We start from the raw sequence: 27646 nt of genomic DNA, 5'->3' as shown, positions 1-27646 counted from the left end.
TTCTTCTTATAAAACATCTATAATCGTCTTTTTATTTTTATCTTATTGGTCAAAAAAATTCTACAGAAAAGATATAAAAATAGCAAGATTCCTTTAAATAAATCAATATGTACATTTCTATCTTGTATTCCAATCTATCCAACCAAATTCTTCTAGATTATTAATGATAAATAATCAATTTAAATACTTCTTCAATCATTCTTTATAAAACCTTCAAACTTCACCATAGACTTTGTTTGTGATTTTATTATTCATCTAAATACTTAAAATTGATATCATAGTTTTTTCTAGATTTAAATATGACTAACTTGTTTAGATTTAATATACTATTAATTGCTCTAATACTTCACGAAGTTTTATAAGATTTTTTAAATTCTTTATTATATATCTAATTTAGATAATTATCCTTAAATTTTAGTATCAAAATGGTTTAATTTCTATCCAAAATTTGATTAAACACACTTTTTCTATTCTCTCTCTTTTCATTGTTTATTTCTTTCTTAAAAGAATGATTTAAATTAAGAAAAACTATATATATATATATATATATATATATATACAAAAAGAATTAACATTAATATACTTTTTTTATAAAACAAGAGTATTGCAATTATATCACAAAATAATATTTACAAAGGTATAACAAACTTAAACATTATAATTATACATTATTGCCAATACACCTTCCTTTTTGAAAAAAAATCCAAATTTTCTTTTCTTTTTGTATCTTTTCTTTTTGATTTTAAGTTTATTTTTTAATTCAAAAAGTTTCAAAATGGTAAAATTCTTTTATCAAAATGTTATGTCTAAAGCCAACTATCAAGTAGTTCTTTTCTTTTCAAAACTCTTCAGTTCAAATAAACTATCATTAAATGTAATTTTTTATGCTTAATTTTGTTTAAAATAAAATATTGCTATTGCCACCACAACCTCCATCTACTACTTATCATCTTTATTCAAAACCTTTCAAGTCCATCAATTTTTTTTCACTTACCACCTTTTAAATCATTTAATAAAATATTATTTAATATCAGAATAGAAAAAACTAAATAATTTTTTGAAGTTGATGATAGATTGTGGTAGTCATAGTAAAAAAGTGTAGTGGCATTATCAATACCCTCTAAATATTACCTCTCATCTCAAATGTATCTCAAATATATGTCTTTGCTTATTTGGATCCAAATTTATTTTTGTCCTTTACAAAATGATGCCTACAATTTAATAAAAATCTATTTTGATTAATTTGTGTGAAACATATCAAAATATTTGTATAACAATAATTCATTTATTTATTTAAATATACATAAAAACAATATAACCTATCCTATGAATCTAATTCGTAAACATTCTTTAATATGCATTCTAATTCCCCTCTATCTTATTTCAAATTTGGGACTCTAATTTGTTATACCTTTGTAAATATTCTATCTAGCTCGTTTTTACATCCTCATGTGACAATATGACTCATTATTTTTACTTACAAAAGACATCTACAACCTTCTTATTATCCAAAATTGCATATTTAATACTTAAAACCTTACAACTTATAAAAGATATTTTTTAATTAAAAAAAGTAGCATTAAAAAAATTACATAAAATTCAATAAAAGTATTTCCCAACTTTGAAAGAGAAAATGTCTTAGTTTACAATATATATATATATATATATATATATAAACAAATAGAATATAATAAAATAAAATCATCTTACTGCAAAAAAAGAATATATCTTCGAAACAAAAAAAATTAACTAAAATTCACATGAACTATCTCCTTGATCAAAAGTGTTCCACTAGCTCACAATCGGCCACAAGCAGTTTATTAACCCAACATTGAGGGAGTCAAATACATTGATGCGAACAATGGAGGGGATGCAAGCAAGCTCCAGATTACCAGACACTGATATTGCTGCAGTGCATTTGTGCGCTTCTTTTCAAAGCATTCCACACCGCACTGCAGGCTCCCAGTTTTATATTCATTTTGTTAAGATTAAATTGAGCATGCTATCCTCTGCTATTTGTTTAGACGAGCATGAACTTCGGTGCATCGACCTACTCTTGGAGAATATTCAAGGCGCTACTGAGAAATGGCACTGGCTCTAATTGAACCAACAATGTACGGTTTCATATCCAAAGAAGAATCACACAACCTGTTCACACAAGTATATGCAAACTGGACATAGGAGATGCAAGCCAAGCATCAAGTGATTGGATTACAAGAACTCGATTGTTGCACAGCAGCAAAGAAATACGAAATACACGTGAGTAAGAATGGAAGGACCTTAATGTTATTCTCATAGACATCGACCATGCGTATGCGAAGAGCCACACTACAAATAGCGAAGAAACTCGTTGGCAGTGGCAATGGCTCCACCCGTGATAGCCGTCTGGATCATTCTCTGCCTATCGTATTGCTTATCCCCCATGGTAAGAATTGCACCCGTGATAGCACCTCCAATGGCTGCATTCTTCCAATCACGCCTACCACGCATACGCTCAATGCCGTACTGCACACCTATGTCATAAACACAATTGCCCAAAATGTTACACGTTCAATTACTGAATTCAGTAATTAAACCAAATGTTTCGCTGAAGGTTAACTATACTGCTAGATGTTTACGAAAATGTAATCCTAATAATGCAGATTAAGGTTACTTGAAAGAAGAATGTGGTATTCTGGACACAGATTACTGCTGCCTACCTGAGTAGACACCAGCAACAACACCCCACTGAAGACCGTCCTTGCCTGCTCTCTTCACCATCCTCTCAAGATCACGTTTTGTGACTCTTTCATCTTGAAACATTCTGAAAGCTTCTTGTGTCACTGCGTGTGAGGCCCCCACTGGCGCCACTTTGAGGAACCCATTCACCGTGGAGTTCAAGATAGGGTTCCCAATATCCACAACAACGTCCACAGTCGGGGAATCGGCCCGTGGGTGGAAATGATGGTGAGACATTTCGATGAAATCTCTCAGAAAACTTCGAGAAAGAAAACGAAGGGATTGTGAGATCTTACGCAACAACCTCACTTCACCTGCAAGAGGCGAATGGAAGAGCGAAAGTGAGCTTCATCGAGGATACAGGAGATGGACAAAAATTCAATTCAGCTCAGCTTCACACCTGGGAGCACACGGTAACACGTCCGCAACGCAAATAATCCAATATTAGAATTAACCAGCAAAAGCTCTTCGATAAACACAAAACCTTAGTGGCGGAACATGAATGCAAGTTAGTACCTTGTCCAATTGCACAACCTGCAGTGTAATTTACAATCTGAGCAGTACCTACTTCGTGGAGTCGGTATTCTACGAGTAAGAATTACAATTGGTTTCCCTGTCTGCAAAAAAATTCTGTGTGTGCAGACTTCCATTCTCCGACACACAATACAATGGGTCTCGATCAACGTAACTAGTGAACAATTGCAACCGAACGAATCTAGTGGTACTCAATAGCTGTTTGTCTGGAAGGCTATGAAAGGGACCTTGTATTAGAGTCATAAGAAGCGTTCTAGAAGGCGACTGTGGTCCGATCCAGGAGAAACAATCAGCTCCTAGTAAAGTAATTGAACACAGACGTGGCCATTCCGATGTTTATTCAACGCATTCACTGCAAAATGTAGGGCGGAAGGCAACCAACCAAAGGTGATGTCGCACCCCAAAGTAGAAAACAGGCGCTACCCACTTAAAAACCATACAGTCAGTTCACATCGCAACACCGTGCGAACATCCACCAATGGAAACCAACCATCGTCTCATCAGAACGCAATATAGAAAGCCTTTAAAATGATTCCCTGTCTCTCCGCATTGCAATCCGTGCGCTAGCATCTCCAGCAGAGAGAGAGAGAGATAGAGGAGCATCTCAAGCCTGGAAGACAAGTCAGCGACAGGACAGACCAACAAAAACAAACCTCTCAAGGGCGCTTGGATCTGTATCAGGCAGCAAAGGTACGGGACTCAAACCTGATGGGTAGTAAGTAGACAATAAAGAGAGGTCACGTACCCCGCGACAAGTGTAGCAGGATTAAGTGAGGAGGAGGAGGAGCAGTGCGAGAGTAGGATGAGTCTGGGGGTGAACACAGTGCTGCGCCAGAGGACAAAAGGGCCAGAGAGGTTGCCGCGAGATGCGAGGCGATAAGCGGTGGCGATGGAGTGGCGCAATAAAGGTAGGGAATCGGAAGGATGTGGTGGCGCCTGCAAGCTCCATCGCCCAATGAATGAAAGAAAGCCCCGCAGCATCAGCAACAGAAGCAGAAGCAACAGCATCATCAGCGTGGGGCTCATAACGGAGGGCACCCACACACACTCTCTCTCACTCTCACTCACTCACTCAGCCTGCAACAAACAGACCTCGTCCACATTCCTTCCATCGCCCCCTCGACCTCCTTCATCTTGCACCTGGTGTTGTCCTGGCCCCTCTCCGCCAATCCGTCCTTCCTTCATTCCTTGCTTGCTTCCGTCGTGTGCTACATTGGTCACTCCGCCGCTGCCTGCCTCGCGAGGTGGGTTGGGCGATTTGAGTCTCTAGGGTTCGGTGATTTGAGTCTCTTCCACCCCGCGTAAAACCCTAAAAGATCATTAACACAAAACTTATGTTACTGATGTGAGTCGGTGGTATTGTGATGTAATTTAGATCATTTGTTTAATTTATGTGTTCAAGTTTGTATCCAGTGTGTTCACAAACTTATGTTAGGTTTGTAAATCAGTCGGAGTGAAAAAATTTGAACAAATTATTACAAGTACTAGTAGGTCAACACATTATCTGGAGAGTGTTTGCTATTTGGTTCACAAAAAATCCAGTCATACACGAAGAAGGGATAAGACTGGACCGTTGACCATTTCAGATATTGATGAGCGTTGGAATGATTTAAAGACAAGCCACATCATGGAATTGCTTCCATCCTTTCCATTACACTTAATCAACTTGGGAAATTCTACTGCTCTTTTATAATTGTATCATTCCACAGTAGTGCACAACAAACTAGGAGAGTCGCCGGGCAAACCTAGTTGCACCAAAGATTCTGTCACAATTAAATCTTCCACTGAAAGGATAATTGAAGATCCTACATGCTAAAGAAATGAGCAGGTAGCCTAGAACTACGGTCTTGCATACCAAGCCATGTACAACCACTACAACTAAAGTCCAAAATGATGTCGAACTAAAAAGTTCTGCGAGTCCGTGCGTTAGGTTTGCGGACTGTTGCCTCTTTCTTCACAGCACTCATGCCAGCAGCAGCCCCACCACCAATGGCCCATTGATACCCATCTTTCAATCTGCAAATAATGCATCTTAGAAACTGGACTGAGAAACATGTGAAGAATCCAAGTCAATAGCAGTTGTACCCATCTCAAACAAGCCCAACATGTGAACTGGACCCCTAAAGTCTTTAGATTACCAGTAGCAAAATACTAAGAGCGAAAAGTGTCAGAAAATAGATGCCAATAATATATTTCAGAATATGTGAAGTATGCAGCTACCTTGGCATGCTTGCGAAGAGTGCAATAACCGCAACTCCCACCACAACCGGCACCACAGGCGCAGCGGCCAATTCCTGACACAGTCCATTCCGTAGTTAAGTGTTGTGCCATAGATACTCAACAATTCTCTTTCGAAACAGGTAAGTAACTAGGACAATGCTTTAAAGGATAATCATATAAAACTGCTGCAGAAACCACCAATCAGGATCGCAAATCATCGCAAATCGGAATCAAAATTTACGCACCTGTTTGTTGAATTGCTCTTCCGCAGTATAACGAAGAGGTCCGATGTGTGCTGTACTGTAGGTCTCCAAATCTACTTCAATTGCGTCTGTAACAAACTTATGTGATCGCTCGTTACGATCGAATAGAAGCCTAGCAATATATTTTCCCCTTGGGAGTCCTTGGACTTCAAAGAAGAAAGAAAGAGATAGGCTGATTGTTCGTTCTACTCTACGTGGTTCAGTGGTTGATGAAAACTCCACTCTCAAGTTTGGTTGCAACCTCTCCAACTGTGCGCCTTCAACCACACCTGTGACTATCGTAGTTGGCAGCTCCTCAAATACAACAAAATCTACTCCTCTAATATCAGAAAAATTTACCTGCACACATAATCCAAACACTTACGAGTCAATACTCCAATACGAAAGCTTTCCAGCACCCTTGGTACGCAAAAATTGTAGGTAAGAGGAGTAAAATGAGGCGAGTGGGACGATTAAGCCTTAGAATGCAGGAAAAAGACTGAAGAATGCTAGCAGCTACATAAAGAAGTCCAAGAATATAATCCATCAGTTCACCTAGCCACAGACTCAAGAACAGATTCCCGAACGAGAAGATTACCTCAACAAGAGTCCCATTTGGAGAGGAGCGCTCAATCTTGTTCAGACCTGGTCTATCCACTTTAAGAGCAGCTTTAATGATGTATTGGGTACTGGGTAGAAGACCGCGAAGCCTATATTTTCCCTCTGAATCTGTGACAGTTTCTTCGTAGTATCCACGAGATACAGACCGGGCTTCCAAGGTGATTCCCTCCTCTGGCTTTCCTGATAACGAAGTAACTGTTCCGAAGACACTGGAGATAGGAAAACAGCTTACACCATCAGCACAGAAAGAAAACTAACAACAGAAGCCAGGTACCAAATGTGTAACACCATTCTGAATTGAGGACACGGAAGAGTAATTGATGTCGGATACAAATTATTGCTTCCGATTAAAATAGAGTTAAAATATGAACGTCTAATCCGATTAAAATAGAAAAGAACCTGTGAGCAATACGACGAGCGCTGAATGATATGTGTTTGGTCTCTCCCGAACCCAGTTCAATTGCTAATGCTGATGGTGTGAAACTATATTCCTGTATTGTCAAAAAAACAGAGCAATGGGCATTTCAGTTATCCCAATTAACCAATTTTGCATGAACCTCAGATATGAGGCGAGTGATAAGCCTATCCTTAAGTTAAACCACAGCCAGTTTGAATGACAAAATGTGACCTCATGAGCGTTTGCAACCAGGAGGACAATGTTACCTTCAGTAGTGGGCGTAGGTAAAAACTCCCAGGGAACAGGTTTGTGAATGCATAAGCCTCCGAAGGGGTGGTTGCCGCGTTTTTCCGATATCCATCTTCCCCACTTAATGAGAGTAAAGCAGATGGAAGAATCTCTTCAGCGCCCTCGCCAGGGGTAATTGTTACAAGAAGTTGACCAAGTTTTTGGCAAGAGAACGAATTGTCCCCAAGTGATTTGAGGTGGAAACCAGCCTGCAAGTTGATGAGAAAGAAGATAAAAAGTATTAAAGAAATTAAAAATAACAAAGCAATAAACTTGAAAGAAACAATGACGAGTTACTTATTCGAACGTTCCAACATTCGAATAACTTTTTTCTTTCCTAATTACATCAACATAACAGTACATTTTTTTCTATTTCAAAGCGACTGGAAGGTTGAAAATAGTTTTTGTTGATTTTGATGTGATGTAAGGAAAAGAAATACCAAACACGACACAACCTACAATGGGGAAAACTAAAACCATACCAAAGCAGCCCGAGTAATATATGTAGTATCGTCATAAAGAGGTCCTGCCACGTATGTCCCATCCGAACCAGTAACAGTAGATACTGCAACTTCCCCTGCTTTCAATCCTCCAGCTAGACTATGTTTTTCAGACACAACAGTAATTTTAACATCATCCAAAGCAGGAGTAACGCTGCCCTTCACATATATTCCAGGACGCCCTTGAAATAATGGAATTTGCGGCTGTTTTCCCTCCACTGTCACATGAACCTGTCATATGGCAAACAAAGTCGATATGAATACAAACTGGGAATTAAGACTTTGAATAAGAACAAATCGAATTGATAAGATGCTTACATGATGTTTCCTAGGGTAGAATAGTATTTGTGGCAATGAGCTCTCCTCCTCTCTGGCAACAACACAAGACACATCAACCAAAGCTTGTGGAAATCAGGATTAATATAACATTTTGACACATAGATCATACATAATCCACACCCATTAATAAAAAGAAAAAAAGAAAAGAAAAGAAAAGAACCTTACAAAACATTGCTAACATGATAGTCATAAATAAATAACAGTAATCAAAACTTTGCTTCAACACACCTTCTATGGTGAGCAGAGAAGGTCAGTTGCTCCCCCACCGCCGCCCAATGAGAATACGCATACGCCGCATACGAATTCATGTCATTGGGTTCAGAAACAAGACGGGGATGATTGTCGAGGTTTACCAGTTGACCATCATGAGTTTGAACTTTGACGATCAAAGAGTCATCTAACAAATGTGCGGCACCATACAAAGCGGAATCGATATGGATCTCACCAGAGAGCAAATACTTCTGACCAACCAACTCCAAAGGCTGCAAGCAACGTGAGCAACAACACGCACGAAGTGGAATTAAAAGCTCCGAAAATCCTAGTCAGATAAAATCAACAGTTGCATGCCATTTATGAACTATCGAGTGTCGTAGTCAGCAGGAATTCAAGACAATGAATGAATAACAACTAGAGGAAGCCAAATGATCGAAACAAGAGACAATCCCAAGAAGATGCAAATAGCAATAGACATTCTTTTCATGACTGAACTATAGGATATGGACACATACAGATGGTTTTGCAGTGTCGAAGTAGAAGGCATGAGCACCAAAGAAAACGTAAGGATCTGTAAAGTGAAGTTCGTGAACCCCAGGTGTCCCCAGACAAATCTGCTGCCATCCTTTCTGCCAAATATTTAAGAAACATGCATAAGTATCCATACTTTGAATTGCCACAACTTGAACGAACCACACCACAATTTAAAAGGAGATAAAAAACACGGAAACTTCGTCGACTTCAATGAACAATCGCACCATGACTCTCACTAAACAACATTAAAAAACAATCAGATCCACTGAACCCTCGCATCTTCGTAAAAGAAGGTAACTTAAGAATGCAAAAAAAATAGTGTTCCTAATGAGGAAGGGCAGAGTCGGAATACCTGAATCTTCAAATTTAGTCCCTCATTGTGAGGTTGTAAAAGGAAAGCATCGACTGCATGAGTAGATTTGACACTCATCCAGAATCCCTTTTGCAAAAACTCAAGTCCTGTTACATCCTCTGTCCCCACGAGAATTTCCAGAGTTTTGTGCTCCCAACACCAATCATCGTCTTCAACAGTGCCCTTTGTCTTATGTTGAATCTGTGAGAACCAGACTTGGGAATATCATATACTGCAATATTTGCTAGAAAATCGTCTTCCTCTTGCTATCCATCAACTAAATCTATCAAAGAAATGATTCGGTTTAATCAAACCAATATGAAACGAAAAAGAGAAGAGAGTACCAGATGGTCAGTCTCACCTCCAGTGTATACTTTCCGGGTAGAACCTTTTCAAAAGAGAACTTGTTACTAGACAAGCTAATTACTTGCTTCAAACTGACTTCATTCTTCAATGACCCAGATGGAGAAAGAGAAATTTTCACATGGGAAGAGCATGCACCCTTACACTTCACCACACCTGAAACGCTCACTTGAGCCTGCACGTGCACAATAGGCAGAGTTTGCAAATCGGAAGTGTGAGGATAACTATATTTTGCCCTCCAGTAGATTTAAACCAGGAGCTACGTACAGAATTGACCAGAGTAATCGAAGTCGCTACCCACTCGAAATTACTCCCTACTCTTAGAATAAACGGTTATTTCCAAGAGCTTGCTGACTGCATTTTCTAAGAACCAAGCAACCATTCAAGGGAATCACGCTCAATACAAACATAACATCTTCTTGTCACTCATGTTACAAATCATCGATGCACTTAGCCTGTGAATATTTGGCGCCCAGGAATGAAGAAAAACAAGTAGGAGAGAGGATGCTGATCGAAATGAAAATTCATAAAAATCGTGCTTAGAAGAACCAATTCAACGCAAATACCTGAGTGAAAACAGCATCCAGAACGGGTTTCGTGACAGTCAAGTCCATGTGCATGGGAGAAAAGATCAGACCAGATGCATTCTCAGCAGCTGTGGTAACAGGTGATAACCTGTAGTCACCGGGTGGCACCTGTCGATTATAAAGAATGTGAAATGTTAATGAATCACTAACCAGGATTTCGGATTAACTATACAGGCAGGCAAAAAGAAACACGATCATCAAAGATTGAGAAAAGCAGTTATAAAAGTGATGGAACTTGAACAGAGAGAAGAGTACTATACCTCAAAGCAAAAAGAACCAGAATCGTCAGTGGGGGTAGTCTGAGGCCTCACTCCGTCTGGACCATGGGTAAGTGCAATTTGCCGCTAAAGACACACACGTAGATCAGACAAGTGAGAAGAGCCGCAGAAATCTATAGGTAAATTACGAGACACACTATTCGATTCTTAGCAGTGATGAAATTGTAAACAAGGCGAAGGATGTGACAACATACAAGACACCAAATTTAGATGAACTAACCTTTTGAGCATGAATCGGATTGACAGCATGAACTGATCCACACACTCGGTAGTGAGTTGCTTTAATTTCTGGAATGAATGCCATGTTTGGGAGGACCTGCGAACAGAAAAGTATTTGATTTACACGACTGATAACAAATGATATTGTCATTACATAAGTTCAACTTAAAACATACAAATAGCCATATGCGCAATATCTCAAAAACTGCTCAATTCAAAAAATTATCAACTAATCAAGTATCCGTAGTGAGGTGCAGGAAATACAACGAGCACATGACAGCATGTCTAGAAATAAAAAGAAAAGCTCAGCAGTATAGCATTAATCACTAGAAGCCCAAACCCACCTTAAAGTTTTGAAGGGAGCTAAACTTGTAGTTCTCCTTCCTGGCTTGAATTGTATAGTGTGTTAAAGTCACCTGTTATAATGCCGAGTAACTTTCCATGAATATAAAGCAACTAAAATACATCTTAGTCTTCAAACAACCAGCAAATCATTCCGTGCACTTCGAGTACATAAAGACAACGTGATCGACATAAAAATCAAGATAAAGTATTAGGTACTAAATCGAGGCATATGCGCACATTAAGAGAAACGAAAAAAGTGATCCTTGACCTTAGATCAAAGTATACAGTACAGGTACGATGCAGTAAAATAAAATTAAAAAAATAAAAAAAGATTAAGTCATCATGCCTGGTCAAGCTTATAGTAACCGTCGGAATCTGTCGTAGCTCTTTCCGTATCGTCAATCTCAATTTTCACCCCCATGAGACCATTACCTTCACTGTCTACAACACGACCCCCTACAGAAAAACCTGTCACCTGTCCAAAAAAATAGCAGATACAACCTAGCCGCTTAATCGATAGTATTAAGCTAAATCGAATAGACCTGGGCATGAAAGGCATCATGCTAATGATGATTACAATAAATGAAGGAAGCACGATCTTAACTTTGTGGATAAAAAACTTGCGAAGGAATCCCATGGAGCCTGTTATATAACTTCATCTCTCGAAAAAACGGTATCGAAATTTAGGAAAGCATGATAACCTGAAAGGCCTCCAATAGCTTCACGGATTCGTGACCCACAGAAATATCCTTGGATGAAGGCGAAACATCAAAGAGGGTATTTTCCCCCCGGTAATAAGGCACTAAGGTATACTGTCCTGAAAAAATAAACAAAAACCAAATAAGGGTAACTTACTCTTTGTCCTTCAAGAAAGTCTGCTAGTGAAGCAATGACCAGATGGATTTCGATTGTAAACTCAACATTGAGGGTAAATTAGTATACATTTCAGAAGGCAAATTAATGAAATCATGAGGAATGGGATAAGCTGATAACGAACTCTAGTCATGACGTATCTATATCACGTACCGCATGAAACACCAGAAAAGGAAAATTTCCCCTCAGCATCTGAAACAGCATGACATAAAGCAGGTTTGGATAAAGGAGTAGCGCTGCCAGGCCCTTGTGGACAAAACAGTTCAGGAACTTCATCGGAGTAAAGATATACTTGAACGCCAAGCACGGGATTGCCCTGCCATTAAGAAGACAAGAACTGCTTGTTAACATAATTAAATTCAGTTTCACTTAAGCCCTTCCGTACAGACCAACCTAACATTTCGTCAGAGTACACTCGGTTACAACTTCACTGGAAGGTGAATACAAGGAGGGAATGAATTACATGATACATTACTCGCCAATCATAAATGACACAAACGATGGTGTAAAAACAAATGTTCTGAAGGTGGTTGTGCTAGAACACTAGAATACCTGAGATACAACAGATCCTTCCAGATGATATCCAGCTACAAAAAATATGTCGGCCACCTTCCCATTCCCCCACCCTAACTCTACCTGTGCAGTGATAAACAATTGACGGCGGAAAACGTCAGCAGAATGATCCCCCTGTACTTATCACAATATCCTCGATAGAAACAGCATGTATCAAAGTTACGCTGTCAGGCAATACTAAGAACATCCACAGTCGCGTCGCCTTGTGAAAATTCGCAAAATCTTGAACTCTTCTGCTATTTCACAATTTTAGTAGGCTGATTTCAAATGTGACTGGTCGTATCAAGAACAGCCGAGAAATCATCTACAGGCTCGCTACTATTCCAGCTCAATATATTATACTAGAAAATCTCAACTTAACTCCGTTGAAATAATCGTTGCCAAAAGTGAGCTACGATGCTAGGGAATCAAGAAAAGATTTTAAACCACACACCTGCTCAGAGCCCTTTGCTTCGACTTTCAAGTCTGGATGAGAAGCCTCTATCTTGTAACTCCCTATAACGATTATAGCAACACACATCCAGGAGACAGCTTATTGTGAGAAACAAATAGAGGGTACTATGCAGTGATTGAAAAGTGACCCTGAAAAACAAAGCAATGTATTATAGAGACAATTTTCTAAGAAAAATGAAAAATGTAAAGGGCAGGTCAAGTAAAAAGATACCTGTAAGAAGATTCTCAAATTTATAGCTGCCTCCTGGAGTTGTTAATACGGACGCAATTGGGTTTCCTCCTTCCAACGTAGTAAGGGTTACCTTCACACCAGCAGGTCCTTCCTCACCTGCGCAGCTTTGACCTCCAACGCCACCAAGAATCTTCCCTGCTAGGGTGAAACTACATTTTGCCAAATCAAAAAAAAAAAATAAGTTTGTGCTTTGAGATGAATATAGTAAACGACAGAATGATCTAACTGGGGTACCTTCAGGGAACTTAAGAGATTGTCTCTGAAATTTCTGACACAATTCTAAAACAGCGACAAAATCCAAACAAACAATTGTCAAACAATTTCAGCAACTGCTGACCCATGACCAAGTACAATACTGTAATAAGACTGAATCACTTACCCAGTATAACGGAAATTAATGTCTTCGTTGTTGTTGCAGCCATTCTGATCCACAGTTACTGAGACCTGCAAGAAAAATGAAAAAATGAAAAACTGTAGAAAGGAAAAATATCAACCTTAAAAAAGATGCCATTCGTTCTAGAGTCATGACATGCAGAAGGCCGGATCAGTATGAGCCCTGTAAAAACATGGGACAGGTTCGGAGTATTGGATTAGAAAATAGGGCAACTTAAAACTGCTGTGAAAAGATTCTATATAGATAGATAGATAGATAGATAGATATATATATATATATATATATATATATATATATATATCAGACTATCAGTGATCAAATAATATTCCCATGCAGTAAGGCAGTTCTCACGCGTCTGCACGACTAATAACTTACAAGAGATCTAAGGAATGATCAAGTGAAGTACCTGAGAAGGTTCAAAAAACCACCCTTCTGGCCCCTGAATCTGTACTATCAGAGTACCCTGCAATATCACGGAATGTAGTTATTGTACTCATGGATAGCTCTGGAATTGTAACTAATTTCACCACATAGAATATTCTATAGCATTGTGGGGAAAAAGAAAAGAAAAAACTTTTATGAAAACAAGGATGAAAATGGTACAGTAAAAACAATGATGAAGGACAAGATCTTGCAAAGCATACCTTGTCATAAACTGGTACAAAATAGTACCCATTAGGGGCACATTGAGTGCTATCCTTCACAAGTCCGTCTAATGTCCGGAGCTCTACCTGCACAAAGACCATATGGTATAACCGAGTTTAATTTAACTAATCGACTCCCAAAACCAGAAACATAGTCATGCCTTCCAAGGCAAAACAGCAACAATTACTAAATGCAATGAAGCCTGATAGCAAACTTACTGTGATGTGAGAATAGTCAATCTTTGGGTCAGATGGTTTCCTCAACTTCGCAAGAGCTGCGCCGGCCTGTAAGTGATAACACACAAGGAAGATTTAGGTGTTGTGCCTGAGAGAAGAAATCTCAGCATCATAGATTCTCAACTGTGCTATTTGTCAGCATGTGCCGTCTGGAAACTTATATATGATACTTTCGAGATTCGATTCAAGAAGGAAGGAAGGATAAAAGAAAAAACACCGTCTGAATTAAAAACATGAGATAACAGCTCGGTCGAACTTAAAACTATGAATCAAAATCCGCCATTATCACCTCAACGAATCCACCGCATCCTAGAATAGCATCAGCAAAAGCCCCTTGAAGAAATGATGCCAATAATAAGGACAGTAGAACCCCTCCCTCCAACGCGGTCTTCATTATCGCACAACAGTCCAGCTACCGATCCCCACGTGTACAAAGGATCAAGCTGTAGCTTACATCGCCACTAGGTGCCTGCCGAGACAACACAAAGATCAGCAACGCCGCGGTGAACAAAAGATCAAACCTCAAGTTTAGCGATCCACCTTCGAAAACCACAACATTCATGTCATTCAATCGGTTCAGAATTTACAAAGCATGCGGTGGACCTCAAAGAGCGACGAGAAACTACGATGATCCAAAATGAAAGCCTAAAATGTGTTCCGTAAGCTAAAAACTCAACGACATATGAAGACAGTAGTCCCGATCCTTGCGATTCCTCTCTGCCCTAGGAAGACAAAGGAAGTTGAGAAGCATAATCACAAGCCCTAAGAACCGAACAAGGTGCAATGCGATGGAGAGAGAGACAGAAGCAGGAGGGGGGGGGGGGGGGGCTTGGTAGAGCTAAAACCCTACACTGATAGTAACAGGGATGAAATGAAACGATACAGCAAACACAGAGAAACAGGCGCAACACGGAGACAAAAAAAAGCATCAAGGGGGAGGGAATGGCGAGGGCGATGAAGAGTCGGGAGGCGAATCAGACCTGAACAGGGAGGGGGAGGAGGGGGCGAGACGGATCCTGCGAAGAGTGAGTGGGCGGCGAAGGAGTATTGCTGCGGCACACTCACACTCACGGACTCACTCACACACACACACGCCACAACCGAAGAAGAAGGGCCTCCCTTGATACCCACGAATCTCCTCCCTAATACCCGGATCACCTGGGTCTCACAACACCTTGACTGGAGAGCTTTGCATTCTGCATCACCTCAGAATTCAGTCAAATCCTTCAGAATTCACTACAACAATCTCCTCCTGCTCCTCCTCCTCCAGTTTTAGAGGCGATTTTTGCAGCCCACTATCGTCGTCATGCTACTGTTTGTTTTTTTGGCGGTGGTGTGTCCAGTTTCTCCCCAGTGCCGGCTAAAATCTAGCAACAGTAAGATTAAAGGTGAAGGTTTTAGTGTTTGAGACCGGACCTAAGGATTGTAGCTGGTGAAATTATGTCATGGACCTTGGTTGCAAATCTTGTTAGCGTGGAAGGGTTGGGAGACTGGGAACTCAGAGGAGCCCCAACCATAGAAATGCCCATAGTTTCTATTTGATGAAAGATATTCACATGTGCAAGTTAAGTCTAACATGTAATTATTAGATTAATGACTGTTGTAGTGAATTCTTACGTGTTCTTCATATGTAGTATTTTTTTTGCCTATTATCATGTTTTGTAAAAAAAAGACTTCGAAGATTGTTAGAAATGTAAAGGATTCACTACAATCATGTTTTGTAAATAAGGAGACTTAGAAATGTAAAGGATTCATCACAACAACCATAAATCTAGTAGACACATAAAAAGACTTGTAAGATTAGTAGAAATTTGATTGAGATTAACCAAGCATATAATTAAATTTGTAGGTGTTTTCAAGTTGGTTTCAAATTTGATAGAATTGAGAGCTTTTAGTTGGCAATTTATTCTAAAATGCTTTAGAATTTTGTAAAGCAAGTATTCAAAATAATAATCATTTATTTATTTTTATTTTGTTTATCTATTCTATCTTTGCAGTATCACATCTCTTGTAAACTCTTTTTCAATCAATGAATCAATACCTAATACCATCCCCACTTAGTAAATTTTTGTAATTTTATATTAGAATAGATTCTTATATTTTATTTGATTTTTTCCTAATTATTCTTTGCCAATTTCGCAAAAAAAATCTACTAAATTTTGTAGAATTAGAATCTTATTGGGTTCTACTCTATTTGTTCATTGCTCTATAGCAAAACAAACATTAAGTAATTCAACTTGCACCAAGAAATGGTGCCATTTAAGAACTAATATTTTATTAATTTTTTAGTAGCATTTAGTTTCTACCTCTTAATTTCTACCATATAGAAAATTGTCCTACAAACTTCAATTTTTTATCACTACATATCTAAAATCATTTTTTTTTTATTTTATTTTATTTTTATAACAAAGCAATTTAAATTGCAAAAAACAACAATAGCAAGTTTCATCAAAGAAATGTCACTTTTGTTCTACACTCACTTGCTTATCTAAAATATATTGTAATCATTATAGACTTTTTACATGAAATCTGCTATTTAAAAATAAACACAGAAGTGAAGTTAGTAATACTTGTAAAGACTCCAACAAAACCAGAAATCTTTTCAATGGGCAATTAAATATTCAATCCAAGATAAGTTTGGAAGAGGTTTGCATCATGATCACACGTAAAATTTGCTTGCTTAAAGAGAACAACTCCATAGATTACACGTAAAATTTGTGCAAGTGCATCAGATAGAAGTCTTTTGCAGCTCTGAAGACATGTAAACAAGACCATTTGAAGTATTACTAGTATTCATGTTAAATTATGATTTTTTAATTCTCTTTTGCTCTTAAATACAGTGGAGTGCGCATACCTGCTTAAACATGCTGTGTGTTTATTAAAATAAATGCAGTGAAAAAGATTTTTGCTGAATACTCCTTCTGAAAACCACATCATCTCTTCAGAACCATTTGAAGGTAATAACCTCAGTGCCATAGTATCACATTTGCACGGTTACTCCGAGGACTGCATGAAGATTTTCTCTTTTCTGGATTAGGCTGAAATTAAGAGAATCATGCAGCCATTCTCTTTTAATTGAATTGGAAATGTTGGAACTTCCTTTTTTCACCCTGTCTGAGTGGAAATACAGTTCTTTGATCATGTAAGTACTCAGAGCCAATACCAGCATCACGACTGCACTAGTTTTTGGTAACACAAACACAAACAAGGGTCCAACTTTTTTTCTCTTGTAGTGAAGGAACTGCACCCGCTTGCACCTGACGTGTACCCATCGAAATTAAAAACACATTTTAGGAAGCATGTAGCAATGTAACCAAAATCCGACATTACAACTTAGTACATGAAAGGCATCATGTGCATAGCGAACAGCATATCAAGGCGAAACCAGCAAATGTTACTGTTCTAAATAGAATGTTGTTTAGCAATTGCAATTACTCGAAAGTTTGAATGGATAGACTCAGAAGCAGTAAGAAAATCATGGTCATGTGACAGAATGTCATGTAGTTCCGGTGCACTGATACTTCAATTACGCATCAAGCCACCTAAAGCCATGGGGCATGCAAGCTGGGTTTAATGGGTAATTTCCTGTTTAAACTAATCGTAATACGAGGCTCAAAACAATCATTACAAAGAAAACACTTTTAGAAACTCTCACCAAAGGTATTCGAGCCAATTGTGGAGCATGGTGTCTTTAATGAGCCACAAGACAAAGTTTTCTTCTGTAGCATTTTTGTAGAACTATAAATCTCAAGTACTTATTAAAGTTCGTTTTAAAAGGCGCAAATATTAGATAGAAAACTTAGGACGTAACGAAGGAAACCTGTTGGCGAATGCTTTGGAAACGGGGCCTTCTGCAACAACCTGCGCAAAAGGAGATAATTAGGTGAAGAAACTGAAAGACAGCGAATGTGAGTTCCATAATCAGTATGAATTCTTCATGCAGTCCTCGGAGTAACCGTGCAAATGTGATACCTTCTGCCAGAAGATGGTGACGACTAAGTTTGTCATAATCAGCCCCCATAACTGAAATCGAAATCGGAAAGGCATGGCACTCGAGGGACTGCCTCCATGTGCCTGGGGGTCGCAGCATGCAAAGTTTAGAGCATTTCACAGTCTCAACGAAAGTTTACGGTGCAGGAAGAAAGTTTTCTTTCGTCATCTAACCATTGCTAATTGTTTCAATATTGAAATTTGTACAAACTTCAAAGGAAGCTATCAGATCTGAATTAGCTGGTTTGACTTTCACCTGAAAGGCCATCCAAACAGGGGAGGTACTATTCAATTTATTGAATTGCTCGCTTGCAACGTGCCAATAGCTGGTGAATCCAGAGAAGGGCAAGAGCAAAAGAACAGACATAAATACTAGCAGACCTCCGTAAGACACCTGCAGTAACCGTCAAAGTTTTAGCTAGACTGGTTACCATGTGACAAAATCATTGTGTGATATTTTCAGTGCAAGAAAAACAATGTTTCTTCCCACACCAATATTGCAACAAGAACCCGCGTTCGGCACACTGACCATCAGAAACCAGTTCTTGAACACATTCTCTCGGAACACAGATCCAAAGGTAAACACAAATGCCGATGTAATAAATTGGAAGAACATAACAAAGAAAATAACAGTCGACTCCCAATTATCACCCAATGTCCACCAGCTTGCACCATGCGAATAGCTGCATTCCACAAAGTCCCTCTGTAAGTCTGTATTGACAAGGATTCGTCTCGGAAATAATTGGGACTAAGTATAATTGCATCGCAAATATATTCATCTGAACCAATAAAAAATTGAAAAGGTTTCTGAAATAACCTTCTATTTGTAAGCTAACATAAAACAGAACAGTCAAGATGTTGATAAAATTAATGCAGATTGGAACTTTTCAAGGTCTACATCAGTGGACTGAAAACGCTCACACTGCAGGCCACTTGACGTAGTCAGCATGGTTGACCATAAAATTTAACGCACCGACCAGATACAACAGGTTAATCACCCAGACACCCACAACTGATGCCACATTCAAAGGGCCCAGCAAACTCGATGTTGGGCGCATCTGCAAGAAAGCCAGTCACCAAATTGAATCATCTTTTTGGAATAAAAGGAAACAGCGCTACATGTATCACACCCAAAACTGGAATACAATAGAAACTATACAACAAGAAATACCTTCGCAAGCTTCTCTTCTGGATAGCTCAAAGTCATGGCATAACCCAAGCTCAAGACAGCAACTCCATCAATAAATATGTAGTCCATTTGACATAATATAATACCATACCTGGATCCAACACAACACAGAAGATAAAGGATAATGCCGCAGCGTATACATGATTAATTGTGCCTCACAATCGAACACTCCCCAATAAGGATACGAGTCGAGAAAGGATGATTGTTAAGTAGAGGAATCTTACCAGTAAGCACAAAGCTTGAGTATAGAAAACATGAGACCATACATAATCAGAAACTTGTAGCAAGCAAAGGATGTGTGTAAAGCTCCACGTCCTTCCCTTATTAATTCGACTGTTGAGGCTACCTATCGAAAAACCAACAATAGTACGAGTCAGTCATTAGCTTCTAACTAAAACTCATACAAGAATCAAAGATGTGTGAAATTGCTGTTAAGAGAAGACATGAACAAATAAATTCATGAACCAAGGTCAAGTGATTGGGGATGATGTCATCGATTCGTCAGCATTCAGGGCCATATCCATGTATACCAGAGCTTGCACGTTACATTCACTTAACCTAAAGCTGAAATGACGTAAGTCTAAACCCGTAATGAAAACAAAAACGTTTTTAATACATAAACAAACAAATTCCAGGGCTCAGGGCATAACTGCGAGAAACATAAGGTGAATTTGAAGTTCTTACTGATTTCTCTTTAGAGGTGAATGGGGAAACCACTGATGCCTCGGCCTCACTCAACGCTATTCCTGCATGTGCAGTCCGTAGAGCGCCACAATCGTTGCCTCCATCTCCACACATACCTACTATCAGGCCACTATCTCGATGCATATTTGCCACTAGTACCTGGGACGATTCAGAGTCAGTTCTTAGCCGCAGCTTCTTGACGAACACTGCAGTCATTTTGATAAATGGAATCACTACCACCAAAAATTCCAAAAATTGGTGTTGCATGGTGATCAATCTCAACATTCACATATTCAAATCATGAGGTCATAGATTGACCACAGATGATGCGATAAAAAACTGAGTATCAATCATTACCGTCATCATCACCGTCTCATCTACTAGTTCAATCTGAACTAGATTATTGAAAAACATGAAAGGTTCATCAGAACGTTAATGATACCCTTAAACAGCACCTTATCTGCAGGAGTAAAACGTGCATATATTCGTGTAAAAGGCAAAAGCCTGTAAATAACATCGGATCTTCGCAAGACAGTGAATGCTCGTCCTGTCACTGCCAACTCTTCCACACCTGCTTCGAGATCCTTGATATGATCCTTCAGTAGTTCATCGGTACTCAAAGGTTGGGTGCTGTCCTCTCCTTTCAAACCCATAGATCTCCAACCCAATCTGGTTAAAACCCCCATCATACATACCATAAATTCTACAAATTTCGGAATTTCATTCTCCCGATATTCCACCACCAGTCATTTTATCAATTACCTTTGATGAAGTTTCAACCACCAGTTTAAATTTCTTTATAATAGATGGATGAGAATTACCTCCCATCACTATCAACATCGCCTAGTAAAACGCGTACACCTGGAGCAACTATCATGCACTGCTTCCCAATATAATGCCCACAATGAGCATTATCTCCTGTCACCATGACTGGTCGAACCTGCATTACAACAATATTAATCATTCAAATACACATTCTCACATGAAGTAGATCACCTCTTTCCAGATTACCATCATCTTATAAAGTCTCGTTTTGTATTAGCAGCTACAACACAGATGAAAAATGACAGATTATGATTTGCGATTCTCGAAGTTCAACCTCTCCTTCCTTCAAAGCTTCAATTGCATTCCGGCTGTCGGGCTTTAGTTCATTTCGAAATAATATGAGTGCGACAAAATCAAGGTCTTTCTCCAACTCATCACGCGATAACTTTGCCACATTCTCCAAGTTGTAATCAGAACCGAGACTTCTGTAATACAAAAACATAAAAATTGAATTATGTAACCTCTAAATTTCTCTAAACCCTAACCTCTAAATTTGAAAGACTAGTATTCACTCAAACAAGTAAATTCGGACATTCTGACTGTGGCGGCATTAATATATTAACTCTGTGGTAAGTTGTGTGCAAAGTGATCAATAAGATAATGAGAGCAAGACAAGAATCAAAGTTGTAGCTACAAAAAAGTTATTTGAATTGACTAAGGGGTCACCCGCATACACGTGATGTATGTACGTGCATGAACAAAGAAAGCAGAAGAATTACGAATCGAAAGCAAAAGAAGCAGCTTAACGAACCTAAAGCTTAGACCAAGGACGTAACACCCGTCTTGAGCGTGCTGGTGTGCTATGTGCATGTAGTTTGTAGGAAAACTCTGAAAAGCGGTCAAGTCCTTAATTTTCTCAAAGGATCCCTGCCCCACAATTCTCCACGTTAAACAATCAGTGAAAACATTGGGTGAATTCTATGAACACTGTCTACATCGATAGCAAAAGCATTTCTAAGCAGATAAATTTTCAACAGAAATGAAGTAACCATGCACAGAAGACAGCACGCCAACGCATGCATAATTAAAAAAGATTGAGCTGGAAGGTAGAAGATAATCACACTACTAGTAAGGAATGTTAGTCAACAACTTACCTTGCAATATACATGCAATTGACCTTCTTCATCTTGCACAACAACACTCATGGAAGCTCGTGCATGGTCAAACTCATTACGCTTCACAATTCTGAGCACTTTCCCAGAAGGGCTACGGACACATGGTGCCTCATTGGCGTCCTCCACAAGCTCCCAGCCCACAGATGAAAACATTGCCACCTGCAGTGCATCAGACCAAAGCATTCATCATTCTATTCCATTTCATGCTAACACTTTGATAGTAAAATTACCTTGGGTGTACCTAAGAGGAAACATACAGCAGGTGAATTTCCACAGTAAACCACATTTCGCAAGCAAGTCAACATACAGGACGCACAGCACGATCATACAACCCCGCCGACAAGGCTCTGAATGCTGACCTCCACTTGATTACCAACATATTGGCCACCGAATTTGGTCACAGCATGGCAAGTTGCTAACCCATGAATCGTGTTAGCCTCAATATCATCTCCGTTAACTGGCGATTTCACGGACTCAAAGACAGGTCCATCACTACTTGAGCTAACACTCTGAGCACCAACAAAATCTAGACCTTCTTTGGTGAGGGTTCCGGTCTTGTCAAAGCAAAAAACGCGTATCTTTCCAGCAATTGCAATGCGCTTCGGGTTCAAACAATAAATGCCACGTGCCTGAGAAACTCCAACCAAAATTTTATTGATTTCATGTCTGAAAAGCGCTACATAATTCTAACACTTATACGCAGAAGATCCTGTAGAATGCACTGACTTCACACTATTAGCATATTATTTTCTCCCACAATGCTCACCTTGAGACGCTCCACAGCATGCAGTTGACCAACCTCGAGGGCGACTGGAAGAAGCGGAGACATAATTTGATTTAATATAGCCATGCAATATATCCACTTGGTCACCCAATAACTTTGCGCCCCTGTGTGACTCTACAAGAGAATTGGGCCTTAGACTGAGCAAGGGAATTCATGCAGTCAGTACTTAGTTATGAACTTGCCGAAGCGACGTTCAATGTAGTTACTTCTGACAGACACCTAGTTTATAATATTAATTCATTATATGAAAGATATAAAAAATGGTTGTGCTCCAATATTTCATGAGAATGCTAACCAAAAGCCCAAAACTCGCTGGTGCCATCTTGCGTCTAACACGAAAATAACTGTACTAGCAGGTAAGAAAGGTACATGCACACATACCTGGAAGAAGATGGAGATGACGAAACAGATAATTCCATATGCCAATAGTAACAACACGACTACTGGTAGCTCCTCATCGTATTTAAAAAGCATTTTCTCTGGATACAAGATGCTAGCCAGTAGTTTTCCTTTTGAAGTAGCCATACCTGTCCAGAGAATTTGTATAAGGCAACTGACTCGATTAATGATATATACATTTTATTGAATTCCTTTAACGCATTTCGTGTAGGAGATAAACCTGTAGATGTCACTATTGCTAGAACATCGTCTTGATTTGAGCCACCCGCCTGAAGTACAGTGGTCCCTGAAAAGAGTGTATGACGAGCCCCACTTCCATCAGACTTGTAACGCTCTATGTTGTTAGCCGCCATGTATTTTTGTACTGGCATTGCCTCTCCTGTTAGAGCACTTTCATTGCATACGCAAAAACCTGCAGAGAATCCTTAAGGTAAGAAGATTGCAACAGGAATTATCAGACAGAATACTTGGATAGACAATATTTGCAGAGAGTGGGTGACAACCAATCCAAGCAACCTGCCGGCTAATAGAAGGAAAGGGCCGGTTGGGTTGACCCAAGTTAGAAACGATGGTGCTTAAGTCTAAGAGGCTCAAGCCAAAGCTAAAAAAATCATTTTAACGAAAGAATCGAAGACAATATCATAGAAATTGTGCTGGGATACTCACTAATCAACATTACATATGACTTGAATAAACTTTAAGGAGTGAAAAGAAACTTTAAACCTTTTATAATCAGGAGGTCACAAGGTAGTAACCAATCACTTTTAATTCTGACAAGGTCGCCAGGGACAAGCTTGCTTGAATGAACTGTCGCCCATTCTCCATCACGAAGCACATAGGCTTCCGTAACATTTTCTATTACCTGCACCCAGAGTACAGATCCATGTCACGGATACAACTTGGTAAAATCAAGAACTGCATGCTACATATACAAACTGTCAAAGAATCTCAACGGCTTATTCATTTGCCAGTCATTTCCAGAAAGGTTTAGATATTTGAATAGCTCCAGTGGCTGACCTTTACAATTGCGAGTTGACTTCGCCGTCGTGAATATATGGTAACAGAAGCGCTAAGCAGTACTATGCAGGTCATAAGTGATGCCACGAAAAGGTAGCTATTCCAGAACTGAAGCATATACATGACAAGCTGGTAGACATGGAATAGTGAAAAGAGTTCATCGACAGTTGTAAACATCCAAGTTTCAGGCTTAAAAGGAATTTCATTGGGGCCAATCTTCTCCAAACGAGACTCTGCTTCATGTGTAGTAAGTCCAGTAGCCGCCTGCTCATTGGTACACAAATTGAAGTCAAGGAACACGTTGATTCCTTGATTAACTATGTGGAATTGGATTGGCTTTTAAAGAATTTTTTAAATTACAATAAATGACAAAAGACACAAGAAATATGCATTAGATAACGCTTCAGGACATGCCAAAACCTGGTAAAAATCAATATAACTGGTCCCAACTTTCAGAGATGCGCGTTGCAGTTCCTTGTCATTCACCAAGTAACGTTGACCTCGCATAATAAAGTACCGTTGACCCAGACTTGTTGTTGATATATCGATAGTTTCAAAATTACCCCGACAGTCTGCAGGTACTAGTGTATTCTGGAGAAAGTGAACATGACCCCAAAACGAGGATGAATTTGAATCCTTTTCATGTGATCTGTAAACGTAATATTTCACTCTAATGCAACACCTTGGATTCATCAGTTGTTTGATATCTCAGAAGAGCTTAAAAGCTAACAGAACATACCTTGGCTTGCTGCAGAACGTGGACGAGAGAGAAAACATTGTTGGAAAGTGTTTCCTGCTGACCTTGAACCCACACAAAGACAACAGTCGCCAGAGAAAGGTCACATGGCATGCGAAACCAGTTGTGCACCTTCCCTTTGTTGAGGACCCAGGTTGTATACCAGATGGTAGACAGCCACCATACAAGAAAAAAAATCTGTAGAAATCATTGACGAATCTAATCAGAAGAAACTTTGAAGTTGCTTTCACGTCAGATGGCAAGGTCCATTACTCGATTCCGAAGTAGAGATGGACCACATCTTACAAGAAGTGAACAAGTCTACATCATATCGTGGAATACACAACAAAATCTGCACAATGAAAGTGAAAAACAAAGAAGAAATCACCTTGCCATTCAGTTCGTAGGTACCAAAGATGACATTGTTACCAAAGAAACAAAGATTGTCGATTCCACCAATCTCGCACTTGTTGTAGGTGTCTATCAAAATCAGTACATAAAGAGCAACCCAGTGAAGCGATATCAAGCAGCATAGCGAATAACAAAACTGTCCGAAGTATGTCCATGTGTACCCTGTGATTAATAGCACTCTGGCCTCGTCCAACTCCAAATGCAGCTCTTCCGCTGTTGATGTGTGCTTGGATGTGCCCTCTTGGACACTGCAAATTGCCATTCATAGTACATGCAGTCAAGTTCAAACTTAGCAGAATATAATGAGTAATGGACCTTCAAAATGAAACCTCTGAATCGAGTCTATATTCATGACCATTGATCAAACATAACATTGCGAGCAAAGAAATCTCGTAGCACCTTTTCTTTTTCCGCTATCAAATGCTTTAGTTTCAAAGCTGTAGTCTTTCCCTCTGAAGAAATTATTGCACAACCACTCTAAGACGATGTAAACTTGGAGATACTTCAAGCTTACCTTGAGCCCTTGTCATCTTCATTAACGCCACTCCCGTTTTTCTCTTCGATAATAATTGGCAAAATTGGGAACCGGTACGAATAATACCACCGCCACAGTGCGAAAGCACTGCAGAAGATAAGTACAAATCCCCAGAATCCCAATATAACAATTGGTCCCGCATCTCTTATATCAGTGATCCTAACATGACAGGTTTCATCTTCGAGGCAGGGTATAGGACCATCTGGATAGCGCACCATTGTAGAAAGGGCCCCAATTTAAGTCTCTGGAACGCCCTGCGTAGTACGTTAAAAAATTCAATCAACATAGTCAAATGCTTATCAACAAAGAAAGATCTATTCACGCTCGGGATGGACCTATCAAGAAATTCTCTGCTTTACGCAACGCTTAAACAAGTACACTGATTGCAGAAATCCATAGTTTATTTTGTGGAGACAAGGCACAAATATGATAGTAGCGACTTCAACTGTATGTTACCGCTCTCACAGAATCCACCTTAACGCACACGGACAAGAATTATGAAGATCTGAGAAAGCTCAAGTTCAAAGGGACTATAAAGTGGAACTTCTGTTAATTGTAAGAATAAATTAGCGCAGACTTGAGATTTCCTCTGCATGCACACCATGTCGCTGGGTGGCTGGGCTGCTCTATTTAACACCGAGACCCAGTCGTAACCCACATCCAAAAAGATTGAAAAAGAAATAGAAAATCACACCAATCATCGAGAGCCTGAATTTTAACGCATATACATGCCTGCGATTGTCAAACACCTTTAAAAGAAATAGAAAATCGCAGCCTTAGCAAACTCTTCGATGCCATTGAGTTTCACGCCCTACCTTCCCATCCAAATCCTACGAGATCCACTCTGCTCTTCTCCACGCAGGGCTAAATGAGCTTGGATAATAATCCCGAAATCAGTGCGGGGAAGGTAAACCCTTATCCATTTACCATCACCAAGGGCAAGACACCAAGCTCTTCCGGACGCAGCATCGAAACTCCGAACTAAAAGGCTTGATATGCGAAACAACATGCAGGAAAACCCTCCCAATGACTTGTCATGTGAAGTAGGAGAGATACTAACACTGATTATTAAACGTGGAGGTCGAGAGTTGGGACGTAGAAAAATTCTTCAAATAGCCTTCCGATCAATCTGCCACGTGACAATTCCTATTGAAAATTTCGACCTAGAATGACCGTCAACATTTAAGACCCACAATTTCCACCAGCGACAAACAAATGGATCACGCAGCTGTGATCAAACCTAAATTTGTGGTAAATTTTGAGGTCGAAGAGGACGAAAAATGCAAGTCACTCACTTCATAAATCGAGTTAATGAGACACATGGAAACACTGATGATGTCCAATTGAAAAATACGAGCGCGAGCCGTCATCGTTTTATTTTTTCACTCTCATTGGTGTTATTGCAATTTTTTTGGGTAGGGGTCATTTCTAACTATGTTCCAGCATTGCAAGCAAAGCCACCATGAGTTATCACATGCTAACGATTGTATTTCAATAAACTCGTGACAAAAGCATTGCAAAGCTAAGCAGTACAATTGACTAGCCGACAGGTTGTCCTGGCTAGTCTGGACAGAGAGCACTATAGCTGTTGCACTAACAAGTTCCCACTGGACTTAATTCAAGCGAAGCACCCTTCTCATCACAGCTCCAGCTCACCCAAGGTGCCGCTTACATTATTGCTAACTACATTACTTGTGCAAAAAATGACATTCCAGAGCTTCACCGATGTCTGGTAAGACTGAGAACCTGGTAGCTGGGATGAGGTTTTCCTCACATGATGTGCACAAATGTGACATCGTGAGGAC

The 27646-nt window shown here is 39.4% G+C and overlaps 3 protein-coding genes across 14 annotated transcripts; all 3 read right to left on the bottom strand.

Moving 5' to 3' along the window:
• Positions 1-2185: 2185 nt before the first annotated feature.
• Positions 2186-4031, bottom strand: LOC112291201 (outer envelope pore protein 16, chloroplastic). 7 transcript variants are annotated; one of them, XM_024538312.3, is made up of 4 exons: positions 3958-4025; positions 3480-3604; positions 2700-3032; positions 2186-2513 (listed from the first exon to the last, which is right to left on the bottom strand). In XM_024538312.3, exons 2-4 carry the CDS (start codon positions 3493-3495, stop codon positions 2329-2331), a joined length of 534 nt encoding a protein of 177 aa, XP_024394080.1. In that variant the 5' UTR covers positions 3496-3604; positions 3958-4025; the 3' UTR covers positions 2186-2328. The 7 variants fall into 7 exon arrangements, with proteins under 7 accessions (XP_024394080.1, XP_024394084.1, XP_024394082.1 ...); XM_024538316.3 differs by lacking the exon at positions 3480-3604 and having other exon boundaries at positions 3998-4031; XM_024538314.3 differs by lacking the exon at positions 3480-3604 and having other exon boundaries at positions 3906-4025.
• Positions 4032-4915: 884 nt separating this feature from the next.
• Positions 4916-15272, bottom strand: LOC112291200 (uncharacterized). Its single transcript, XM_024538310.3, has 28 exons — positions 15137-15272; positions 14446-14625; positions 14139-14204; positions 13920-14006; positions 13682-13738; positions 13261-13325; positions 12861-13030; positions 12630-12691; positions 12176-12259; positions 11777-11939; positions 11452-11567; positions 11097-11225; positions 10750-10821; positions 10407-10502; positions 10169-10252; positions 9888-10016; positions 9320-9496; positions 8959-9159; positions 8588-8701; positions 8088-8341; positions 7839-7890; positions 7503-7751; positions 6999-7229; positions 6735-6826; positions 6313-6544; positions 5718-6074; positions 5473-5546; positions 4916-5268 (listed from the first exon to the last, which is right to left on the bottom strand). The coding sequence occupies exons 2-28, from the start codon at positions 14548-14550 to the stop codon at positions 5154-5156; spliced, it is 3633 nt and encodes a 1210-aa protein (XP_024394078.1). The 5' UTR covers positions 14551-14625; positions 15137-15272; the 3' UTR covers positions 4916-5153.
• A 1724-nt stretch (positions 15273-16996) lies between these two features.
• On the bottom strand, positions 16997-27275 carry LOC112291072 (uncharacterized). 6 transcript variants are annotated; one of them, XM_090256084.1, is made up of 26 exons: positions 27137-27240; positions 26902-26970; positions 25821-26095; positions 25284-25554; positions 24899-25093; positions 24580-24750; positions 24160-24423; positions 23866-24004; positions 23363-23554; positions 23125-23270; positions 22726-22857; positions 22319-22588; positions 21939-22118; positions 21596-21711; positions 21119-21269; positions 20841-20959; positions 20475-20688; positions 20020-20178; positions 19560-19681; positions 19318-19426; positions 19068-19204; positions 18676-18829; positions 18403-18540; positions 18129-18230; positions 17977-18017; positions 16997-17413 (listed from the first exon to the last, which is right to left on the bottom strand). In XM_090256084.1, the coding sequence occupies exons 3-26, from the start codon at positions 26057-26059 to the stop codon at positions 17137-17139; spliced, it is 4038 nt and encodes a 1345-aa protein (XP_090112210.1). In that variant the 5' UTR covers positions 26060-26095; positions 26902-26970; positions 27137-27240; the 3' UTR covers positions 16997-17136. The 6 variants fall into 6 exon arrangements, with proteins under 6 accessions (XP_090112210.1, XP_090112212.1, XP_090112211.1 ...); XM_090256086.1 differs by lacking the exon at positions 26902-26970 and having other exon boundaries at positions 27137-27275; XM_090256085.1 differs by lacking the exon at positions 27137-27240 and having other exon boundaries at positions 26902-27021.
• Positions 27276-27646: the final 371 nt, after the last annotated feature.

This window comes from Physcomitrium patens, chromosome 14 (assembly GCF_059467195.1).
Source record: "Physcomitrium patens ecotype Gransden chromosome 14, ASM5946719v1, whole genome shotgun sequence".
Lineage (NCBI taxonomy): Eukaryota > Viridiplantae > Streptophyta > Bryopsida > Funariales > Funariaceae > Physcomitrium > Physcomitrium patens.
The sequence above is the reverse complement of the archived record's forward strand: the minus strand, read 5'-3'. Positions and strand labels throughout refer to the sequence as shown.

Bases quoted from the DNA above. Each gene is read 5' to 3' on its own strand.
- LOC112291072 (XM_090256086.1), bottom strand. From the start codon at position 26,059: ATGGTGCGCTATCCAGATGGTCCTATACCCTGCCTCGAAGATGAAACC. The intron at 18,018-18,128 runs GTATCACATTTG...CCTTTTGCGCAG, and splicing joins TCACCATCTTCTGGCAGAAG to GTTGTTGCAGAAGGCCCCGT. The intron at 17,414-17,976 runs GTTTCCTTCGTT...GGTACACGTCAG, and splicing joins TCCAAAGCATTCGCCAACAG to GTGCAAGCGGGTGCAGTTCC.
- LOC112291201 (XM_024538312.3), bottom strand. The intron at 2,514-2,699 runs GTAGGCAGCAGT...TTTATGACATAG, and splicing joins TGTTGCTGGTGTCTACTCAG to GTGTGCAGTACGGCATTGAG.
- LOC112291200 (XM_024538310.3), bottom strand. From the start codon at position 14,550: ATGAAGACCGCGTTGGAGGGAGGGGTTCTACTGTCCTTATTATTGGCA. The intron at 14,205-14,445 runs GTGATAATGGCG...TATCACTTACAG, and splicing joins GATGCGGTGGATTCGTTGAG to GCCGGCGCAGCTCTTGCGAA. The intron at 10,253-10,406 runs GTTAGTTCATCT...GTGTGTCTTTAG, and splicing joins ATCCGATTCATGCTCAAAAG to CGGCAAATTGCACTTACCCA.